Source organism: Oryzias latipes, chromosome 17 (assembly GCF_053564925.1).
Source record: "Oryzias latipes strain Hd-rR chromosome 17, Olatipes_Hd-rR_3.1".
NCBI lineage: Eukaryota > Metazoa > Chordata > Actinopteri > Beloniformes > Adrianichthyidae > Oryzias > Oryzias latipes.
Genome location: NC_136253.1, coordinates 4,974,194 through 4,985,107, shown reverse-complemented (window position 1 = coordinate 4,985,107; position 10,914 = coordinate 4,974,194). Strand labels below are relative to the sequence as shown.

Sequence of the window (10,914 nt, the reverse complement as noted above, 5' to 3'; positions counted from 1 at the left end):
ATAGTCTTTAACTATGATTTAACAAAACATTTATTATCAAAAAGATGTCGTTATGGCATATGCATCTATTTATTTCATTTGTAGGTGAACATTGCTCTGTAAATAATGTTTTTAGTCCGTTAAAAGTCCTCCTTCAAGGCTCACAGACTAACATCATTTTGAGCACAAAGGGTATCTTACTTCCTTCTTGTAACTTCCTGTTGGGTCTCAGATTTATTCTTTCAAGCAGGAGTGATGACGGCTCTGGCTCTTTTGCTTCTTTTCTTTCTGCTGGATTCCAATGAAGCAAAAGGTAAAAAAGAAACTTTTTAAAGATAAGCAATCTAAAGTTTTAGTACAACATTTTTCTTATGAATTACAGAGTGAAGTGCGTGTTTGACATTATTTTTATGAAGGCTTGACTCCTGTCAGTTTTCCTCTGTTTCTTGTTTTCCTAAAAAAACACTCACTGGTGATTGTATGTGAGCTTTTTGGGGGCAAGAATCAGGACAGATTGTAGGGAAATAAAAGCCCATCGGTGAGTTAGAGACACAGAAGCGGAAAATTGAAGCAAAAACAGCTTTTAACTGTCACCGGTTTGTCTTGTATAACCTTTAATTAAATGCTGGAAAATTCTGTGATTTCATTTGCTGTTTTTTTTGTTTTAAAAATAAATAACGCAAATTGAGGCTGGTGAGATAAAAGTATAGATTTTTAGATTAAAACTCTCAGTTATGTTTTAAAAATGTTGCCATTCAATTGCATCCCTGAAAGTAATAGGATTTCCTTTATTTTCTTTGTTCTCTTTATCAATGATAATCATTTAAGGTGGCCCAGTGATGTTGTGGCTGATAAAGTGATAAAAAGCTTGTTCTGTAAGGAGTACTCACAGTTGCATATTGCCACATTGGAAATTATTCTGTTAATTTTAATCTGTATGTTATAACATCAATTAAGAAAAAAAAAATTCTTCTTGTTTTTAGGAAAATTCTGATCTTTCAAAATGACTTAAGCACTTAAGGCTGATGACCTCCGACTTTTGTAAAAGTATAGAATTGATCATTCTTATTTGGTCTTTAGAAGTGAGTCCTAATTTTAAACTATTGTTGGATCTTGTCTGTAAAAATGTTCATGCCCACATTTTGCATTTTTGTCACGAGCCCATAGGGCAGGGCTGCCAAGTCCCGGTCCTCCTGATCCACCACCCTGCCTGTTTTCCATCTGTCCCTGCACTTCTCTGTGCTGATTATCTGGATCAGATGTGTCCAGTCAATCAGAAGGAGAAGAAACCAGAGTCAGCTAATTTGCAGGAAGCAGATTAGAGAAAACTGGAAAACAGTCAGGGTGGGGCAGCCCTGCCACTGGGTTTACACTCGGAAGAATTACTCATGGCTTAGTCATGCACCCGTACGGGGGTTGCGGATTCTCTGATTGTCTGGGATTTGGAGGGTTGTAGAGAGGTGCATGTGTACATGTTTTAGGTGTATCATTAAGTATTTGTAGTGCTGGGGTTAGTTGTCAGTAACGGAGGAACATAACAACTTAGAGTTTAAATTTCGATCATTAAATTACAGTTACTAGTCTCATTATTTGTGTAAACATTCTGACATTTTCTCTTGGTTAAATGAAACAAATCTGAGGTTAAAAAACCAGATTTACTGACTGCATGAACGCTTATGCAGAGCTGGAGATCAATCAAAGTAAGACGGCGGAAGAGAACAGAAACATGAATGAATTCGTAGGAGCATTTGGAGATATTCTCAATTACCTCTAATTAGTTGAAAACAAAAGCTAAATCATTTCAGTTAAGTACATGTTATAACCTGGAGACAAACGGCATTCACTGTCGTAGTGTCAATGAGCAACCTGGCTATATTTAAGCCATGCACAATGTACATTTTCTCATGTTCACGTGATGAAATTTATGTGTTGATACTTAAAAACATGAAGGCTACACAAGGGCATCCAGGTTCTTTGAAAACCCAAAGAACTTTTAAAGTTAACATTTATTCTCAGACTGTGTGTTGTGGTTTCTTCACATCTCCCTTAGAGCCGTGAAACAGACCTTTTTGTGTTATTTTTCACAGTGCTGTGTGAATTCCAATGAGGGCAGGCTATTTCTTGAATTATGTTCATGCTTTGCTCCAGGTCATTGCTTTAAAATAAAGTTTATTGAAATATAAGGGGATCTTGTTTGGGCAAGCTTCTCTTTCCTTTAATCTGTGTGAGTGAAACAAAAGTAAAGTAACAATTAGGGAGTTACTTTTTAATTTAGGGAATAGTAAAGTAATTTAACAACAATTTTATCTAGCAACTAAAGTTAATAAGTTACTCTTTAAAAGTAATTTACCTAACACTAAGTATTTGTACGGGTGATGCTGTTGCACGGTACCCTTTATGCAGCGCTCCAGTCATTTGTAAGGTGCGTGCGCTGGCTCCTTGATGACTGCGTGCAAATGCTGCATGTGCCTGATGTGCAGGTAATATGTAAGGATGCCCACACAAACTACACTCTGACTGTCTGATTTCCTCATTTCTAACAGTCAGGCATAAGGGGGGTGCAGGAAGTCTGCACCAACGTACCTATCTTTACGGTGATGATGCACCTGCGTGCCCCATATAGATTTGCTACTTTTCTCTCCCGCAGACAGCCCCGTATCTATCCATAAGGGCAGTTGTGACTAAGGCATGAGCTGTACTGAACAGTGAGCGTAGCGGGTTCTGCTTTATGTGCTAAAGAAAGAACCCATCAAAGCAGCAGTTCAAACACTGAAATTCTTCAAACAAAAGTGATGCTTGGCACAAAAATTCACTCTATGCAAATTATAGTCAATTCAGAATAAAATGTTTTAAAATATGACTTATTTGGTATTGTAACCACTTTGTTTTCTGTTCATTCAGGCTCTGAACTGTTTATGGAGCAAGGAATTGACCTGCTTCTGGATGTGAACGGGTCTGTTGAACTCACAGATGAACATGATTTATTCTGGAAATACAACAAGGTCAAAATGGCAAAATTCAGTAGCAATTCCAAACCAGTTATTTATAATCCATATAAAGAAAGGGCTGAAGTGTTTCCAAATAACTTCTCTCTGGTCTTAAAAAATGTTCAGCACAGTGACAGTGGCATCTATAAAGCAGTTCTGAGTAGTTCAACTGATCACACAAAAGTTGAATACAACGTCAAAGTCCAAGGTAGGTTTCTTTTATGGACTTGTTTTTACACGATCATTTTGACATGTTGTCCCAAAACATCCCCATTCATTCAAATAATTCTTACCTGGTTTCATTTCTCAGATCCAGTGTCTCCAGTGAATCTGACAGTGATTGACAGCAACTCTACCTCCTTCCTCTGTGAACGCACCGTTATTTGCAGAACGGTGGACTCCACCATCACCAAAACATTTGTGTGCAACAAAGAAACCTGCTCTCAGGTGGACAAAGAACATGCAACTACCAATTCTTCCTCTCTTGATGTCTACATACAGGAAAAACACATAATTTGTAACCATAGCAACCAAGTGAGCTGGAAACAAGAGAGAATACCGATCAGCTCAGTTTGTTGGGCAGCACCAGGTACAACTCAAACATGTAAGAGATCAATTATTATAGTAAAACGGCGCGTAAATCACAGAAAAATTAATACAAAATTACAATATTTGTATTATTTGTTTGTTTAGTCAAAAACAGTCCTAACAAATTTTAATTTATTCCATTAACGCAGAAAAAAAATAATTGACAATAAAATATCTAAAAGAACAATCTTTGGTTTATGAATAAGAGTATCTATTCATATTTATTGTTTTAGGGGGGCAAGACCTGTAAGAGAAATACAAATTACAATGTTATTTCTGTTTCACCTCCTTGACATTACCCTTTTCCACACATATGGGGATATGACCTTTGAAACCTAAAAACAAAAGCACAGGTCTCAGAACGATAAAGTTTAACAGGCTGTGTGAAAGTTCAGTCTAAAAGGGCCTATATCATGCTTTACCTAAGCCTATCAGAGAAAACTGTGTCCATATATGTGATAATATATCACTTTTGGTGCATTTTTAAATGAAATATGAGTTAATTTTGCAGCCTTTTTTCCCACCTGCGAGTAAAACGACTTGATCTCTGAGGCACTGCCTTTCAGTCCTTGTGGGTGCCGCCCATCTCATGACGTCAACATTGAGATGGAGGGGATGCTAGTATAAAAGCGTTTTGCTGATCACACACACTCACTTTCTCCGCAGAGAAAGTGAGTGTGTATTAGCCTCGGGAGGGGGCAACACTGGCAGTGCAGACTTCCTGGAAGGGGCAGTTCTCCCACATTCACACATTTGGATATGGGGACCCAATCATTCTCAGGGATTGGGGAGGCTGGTGCTCAGAAGGCAGGGTTGGAGAGAAATGATGTGTGAATAGATCAAAATACCACTTTGAGGTTATTCTTTGAGTAATTACCATTATAATTCCCTTAAAAGCAAAAAAAAAGTTGATACAGCATGATGTTTCTATTTAAACAGCTGATTCTTTAAGCTTCAGCTTCAACACAACCTTATCTAGGACGTTCAGGGTGTGTAAAGTTTATCCATCTGAGATAGAAAAACAGACATTTAATGTCATGGCGTTGGTTACCTAGTAAACAGTAAAGAATTGTTTTTTTTAATCTATTTATTAAACAAGGAAACTTACAAGCTTTCATTTCAAGCTATCATTGTGACTCAGAGCCACTCATTCTGAAGTGATAGAATTCAATACAAACACTTGCCTGCTTCTCAGTAGTAGCACAAGTCCATACTTCTATTTCTATCTTTTTGGAGGAGAAGGATTGAACTATGTGTGATATGTGTTTACCTTTGATAAACCAATATTATTTCAACCCCTTGTCACTACTTTCCTCTATTCCAATACAATTAAAGACATTCAAATACTGTTATCTGTGGTTATGTTTTACAGCTAATGGAGTCCCGACAATAGCAGTCAGTGCAGCAGCTGTCGCTGGTGCCATTCTTGTTTGCATCATCTTCCTTGCTGTAAAATGTAAGTCCAAACGTGTGATTCTTAAATTTGCTCAACAGTTAAAATGTAGAGGAAGCCTAAATGAGTAAAACAATCTCACATTTAATACAAAGATCCCCCCCTATCTATCTATCTATCTATCTATCTATCTATCTATCTATCTATCTATCTATCTATCTATCTATCTATCTATCTATCTATCTATCAATACATGTTTATTTTCTCTGGTGGTTTGGTTTCTCAAGCTTGGGTCCTCTACCAGAGACCCGGAAACTTCAGGATTCTGCGCATTATCTTTGCAGTGAATGTTGAATATATTTGTCGTCCTCAACTTTTCAAAACCATCTTTTGTTCAAACTGCATGAAGGCACTGAAATATTATTACAGAATTGTTTTTGACAGCTGGCTGCAACTATAAGCAGATATTCCAAACTTATTCAACACAGAGGATAACAGTTATATTCAACATTGTCCGGTTTGTGAGAATTAATCACAGTAAACTCTGTCCTTCGTGTGTTGGTTCCCTTGCTCTGGTTGTTGACAGACATGATTTCCTAAAGCATGACGTGAAAATGGCAGCAGCACAGTCAATCTGCTCCCCCTACTGGGGAAGGATAAAAAGACACTCAGGGCCACACACAAACAGGGGTGGGGGGGTCTCCCAACGTTTAAATCAGGTGCACACATCAAAGCAGCTTTCTTTGCAGCTGAGGTGGACTCTTTGTTTTGTGGTTCTGGTATCTCCTGGTTCTGACAGATTACTTATTTTTTCTGTAAGGCCGTGTGGCTGGATGGCTCAGTTGGCTAAGCACAGGACCAGCACATCGGAAACCAGGGTTTGATTCCCAGGGGGTGCAATGTATCAGTCCTTGGGCAGATCCCGTCACACTACTGCCCAACTATATAGCCACAAGGAGGCCTAAGTCTGTGTAACCCCCATCCACAAATATAACACAGGTCTGTGTCAGGCGTGACATCTATGTGAAACCACCTGTGGAAAACAGTGTAGATTTGCTGTGACAACCCCTGAGGGGCTGTGTCAAAAGGTGAACTTTTTTTTTAGTGCTAGTTATTCAAGATCTAATCTAAACAATTAGATTCCTCAATAAAAGTCTGTGGTCTCATGTCAAACATTCGATTGACAGATTCTTCTGAGCCAACTTTCAAGTGGAAGGGGTGTGGCCTTCCAACAAGATCACTCCTGTAGGGTCAAAACAACCTGTATACTTAAATTTGTTCTCCGCATTTGACCCGCTGAGCCGCGTTCAGGTGGCAGCAGGGTTAAGGGTCTTGCCCACTGGGTGATGTTAATTCCTCGCCATTGATTCCTGTGTGGCAGCCTTCCACCTTACCAGCCGAGCTACCCAGCCGCGTTTTTCATATACATGTTTCCAACACTTACTGACTTTGTCTGGCTCCAACATGGAGGTGTCCATATCACAGAAAGAATATAGCGGCTGAATTGATTTTATTCCTTGGAGGCACAGGTAAGCCATTTTCTATGGCTGAAGTCACACTCATTCACTCCATATACAGTCATCATATACAGTCAATGGACTGAACCCTGCTGTCAAACTTAAGGCTGGGTCAAATTTATAACAGGGTTTGTTGGAACAGGCCTGACATGGGCTTCTCAACCATGAGCCCTAAATGAGAGTTGACTGTATAAGAGAACTGTGTGTCACATCACCTATGGAAAATACTTCTGGCTCAAGTGAAATAAAGTTAATTCAGTTACCATTTCATCGCCATGTTGAATTCAGAAATTCAGACAACAGTAATTGGCTCAATGTGTCTTTGGCAATGACTGTGAGCTTGTTCGAGTCCACTGAGAGCGGGCTGGGGAGAATTTGTCAATCAAACATTGGAGGTGGGGGCCAGCGGGCACTACATTATTTTACTGACGCATCTGATTGGTCAGTTTATAATTTGCATTACAGAAAAACTATAAAAGAAAAAAATAGGATTATCAAGAGCTTGTTAAGAAAATGGTATCAGAGCATGAATGGTTATTCTGACCAATTGAATGACTGAGTGATAGAACTCTATGGGATTTTGGTTTATTGGAGCCAGAGGGTGGCCTGCACGGTGGCACAGTGGTTAGGGCTCTTACCTCACAGTAGGAAGGCCGTCCGGTTTGGGAACCTGAATAAGAACACCAGCGAGAGTGGAGTTTGCATGTTCTCACCGTGCATGCGTGGGTTTTCTTCAGCTTCGTCCGAAAAACATGCTTCATATCATAGGTTAATTGGTTACTCTAAATTGTCTCTTGGTGTTCATGGGTGGGATTTGTGGCCCTACGACAGACTGGCAACCTGTCCTGGGTGTCCCCTGCCTTCGCCCACAAGTGGCTGGGATAGGTTCCAGCAGTCCTGTGACCCCAAAAGGGACAAAACGGAAGAAGATGAATGAATGAATGAATGGATGGAGCCGGTGGGTACTTCCTGTTTGGAATGGGAGAGGGGAGGGGTCACTCAGTCCAGTTGTCCCATAAAGACAATTGGTAGAATGCTGTTTGAGGCCAGACCAAAAAAAAAAAAAGAATGAGCATTTTATCGCTTTAATTTTTAAACATTGCCTTAAATCTCCTGTCATAAAACAGGGACCAAGGAGTCCAACAGTTTGTGTAAATCTTAGTATGTGTGTAGATTTAACTATAATCAGAACCATGGATCAGGTATGTTCTGTGTTTCCTATATAAGATAAGATAATCCTTTATTTGTCCTGCAATAGGGAAATTCCAATGTTGCAGCAGCATTATGGATCAAAATATAGAAATAGAGCAAGACTGTATGTACAGGTCAGAAAGATTAAACATGTCACATATTTATAAAAACTTACTGTGCGATTTGATGCTGTATTTATTTATAGGAAAGTTTGAAATGTCTTCCATCTGTTGCACATTACAAAACATTAATAACACAGCCTGGTTCCTTTTTTGTGATGATCAGAGTTTTTTCTCCTTTTTAAAAAAGGGACCAAAATTAACCGCTATGGTCATTTTACTGAACTATTCTGTCATTGTTTACTGCCTTTTCAATATGGCATCACTGTTCACGTAAATTGGACAAGTGTGACATACGGTCACTAGCCTTATGGAACTCATTGGGAAATCAGTGCAGGCTTACTGGCTAACAACAGTCCCACCCACAACTTAGGGGTGGATTTCTATTGAACTTCTGCCACTCTTTAGAAATTATGTCCTAGGAAACAACAATGTTTTTAAATTTTACCTAGAAACTGCATTATCATAATTAATAGACCACTAGAAACATTTTTACAATAGATCAAAAACAGATTGTTGTGAGGCTTTAAAGAGCGAGATGGAAGGAAGGGACTCACACCAAACAGAGAATATAAGAAAATAAAAACCATCCAGGAGTGCAGGACCAGAGACTGAGTCTTGGTTGGGGGCATACATGTGTTCAACAAGAGAAGAACATGGTCACCATGGGCACGGTGTTGACTAAACTATGTCTAACTGACGTGTTCCACTGAAAGAGGAATATCAGGACCAGAACCCAGATGAATAGCATGAGCAGAATTAGTGGATGTGAAGCCTGAAGGATCAAAAAGGGGCAAAGAGCCAAACTCCTGTCAGAAATCACAGGTATCATCTGTTGAATCAAGAATAAATCACGGCATTTGGCTCTCCCCCCAAAAATACAACACTGTGTCTTTAACATTGACCAAACCTATTTCAGAAGTTTTATATATTAGACGGTTAAAGTTTGACTAGAGCAGGGGTCTGCAACCTTTACCACTGAAAGAGCCAATATCCTAATTTCAATTTCTTACTGACCAAAACCCAGCGAGAGCATCGACCCCCCCCCCCTCCAAAAATAACCTTTTTTTTGTGCTTCATTTTTCTTGTACTTTTGATAGTATAACATACAAGTTACTTTCAAAATAAAATACACCATTGTGTCAAATCAGACCCTCCTGCTGCAGCAGATTTGCTTAAATCAAAAACCAACTCAGACATGGCATTTTCTATTGTTATGAAGCATCTTTTTCTCCTTTTTCTATCAAATATAAACACAACACCATTGGTGTAGCAGTAAAAAAAAATCTATTCATCTAAGTTTGAATTTCTTTCGGAATTAATAAAGATGCAAGATATTTGAAGAATGCATTCATATACCTGAGGAACTTTGCTTCTGAATAATATACACTGTAAGATTCTTTAAGTGATAAATATTTCTGACATTAAACCTTTTACCATCATTTTGCTCAGTTATATGACATGTTAAAAAGTCTAAACATCTAATTTAACTAAAAGAACTGAACCAAAAATGCAAAACCATTATTTATTCAAACTTCAAAGCCAAAGAGCCACAGCAGAGCGATAAAGGAGCCGCATGTGGCCCTGGAGCCTCAGGTTGTAGACCCCTGGACAACAGTGTTGTGCCAGGATTTAACTAAGAAGCTAGAACTGTGACAAAAAACTATTTTTTTTCTTGCAGACATAAAAGTGACATTACATTTTTCTGTTTTCGTGGAAAAATATCCAGTTTAGCACTGACACTGATTTAGAATTAAACAAATTGAAACTATATACATTTGATTTTCTATAACTGGCCTGCAGGTAAAAGACAGAACAACTTAAGCACAAAATGTGAAGGTGCCCAGGTAAGCATCGAACTCTTCTCTGAAAAAAAAACTCCCGATTTGCTTGACAAATAAAACATGTTTTTGCAATTATACAAATTTCGGGAAATGTTTCAAACATCAAAGTGCTTCGTTTGCTTCTTTCACTGTGATGATGCTGAATATGCTGCTTGTCATTTGTAGATGGCTGTGCTTTTCCTTGTTGGTGCTTTTGCTTTGGTGTTTTAAAGCTTGTCTTTAAAATGTGGTCTAACTTCACACAAAATAATCATGACAATTGTCTCTCTCTACTTTACTTATAGAAAAAAAGACAGGACAATTCTCTCTGTTCCACCCACTCTGCAGTGAATTTCCTCGAGGTAAAATCTCCAAAGACTGACATCACTCCTCAGACGGAACCTGTTTATGCAATGGTTAACAAAGTCAACAAATCCAGAGAACTTCCAGAAAACAACTGAGAACTCAGTTTTGAATCAAATCAATGTTTTGTGAAAGTGAAAACATGAGAGAATAATACATTTTTTTGCCAGTTATTGACATTTTTTGTCACATTTTAGTATTTTTCTTTACTTGCAGCTGCGCATGTAAAGTAGGATATCCAGAATAGCTTTGCTGAATGTGAATTGATTATAAAATATGTTGTATGCTGAGCTAAATATTTTAAAAATATTAATAGATTTGGCAGAGGGAAGTCTGAATTTTGCTATTCTTAACTAATTTTTCACACTTTTGGGTAGTTTTGCTTCTGGTAAACGTATTATTTTTTAAATACATTAGCTTTTAAAAATGTTGACATATACATTGTGATCGTCAAACTTTTTCTTAGTATGTTATTCTGAACCTATGATCCGATATTCAAGCTTATATGTAAGCTGACTCAATGTGAAAAGTAAGGACAAATATAACCATTTGAACGAGACTTTCATTTGTTGTCTTTTTTGATTATTATGGCTTACATCTTACAGCATCCCGAAAAGCAGTGACTCAGAAACATGTTAACATTTTGACAGAGTTACGTGTTGAAAACTAATGGTTTCACACTAATCAGCAAACACACTCAAAACACCTGCAAATATTTTGTGAGGCTTTAAACCAGAGTGCCCAAATACAGACCTTGAGGGTCACCGTCCTGCTTGTTCTCCAAATACCCCTGTTGCACCTGCTGCTGAACATGTGGATCAGGTTTGCTCCGCCAATCAGAAGCTGCCATATCAGCATTGTTTAGAATAAAAAAACAGGGGTCCCCTAGGCCTGAATCCCTGCTTTAAATGGTCTTTGGTTAGATGATTACGCAGTGATGGGAAGGACTGTTGA

At 38.3% G+C, this 10,914-nt stretch overlaps 1 protein-coding gene across 4 annotated transcripts; it reads left to right on the top strand.

Annotated features, from left to right (window-relative positions):
- Positions 1–139: 139 nt before the first annotated feature.
- LOC105356101 (uncharacterized) lies at positions 140–10,519 on the top strand. Of its 4 annotated transcripts, XM_011486008.4 has the most exons (7): positions 140–292; positions 2,881–2,981; positions 3,093–3,174; positions 3,277–3,570; positions 4,927–5,010; positions 9,578–9,621; positions 9,903–10,205. In XM_011486008.4, the coding sequence occupies exons 1-7, from the start codon at positions 235–237 to the stop codon at positions 10,056–10,058; spliced, it is 819 nt and encodes a 272-aa protein (XP_011484310.1). In that variant the 5' UTR covers positions 140–234; the 3' UTR covers positions 10,059–10,205. The 4 variants fall into 4 exon arrangements, with proteins under 4 accessions (XP_011484310.1, XP_020566321.1, XP_011484309.1 ...); XM_020710662.3 differs by having other exon boundaries at positions 2,881–3,174; positions 3,277–3,555; XM_011486007.4 differs by having other exon boundaries at positions 2,881–3,174.
- The last annotated feature ends 395 nt before the right edge of the window (positions 10,520–10,914 follow it).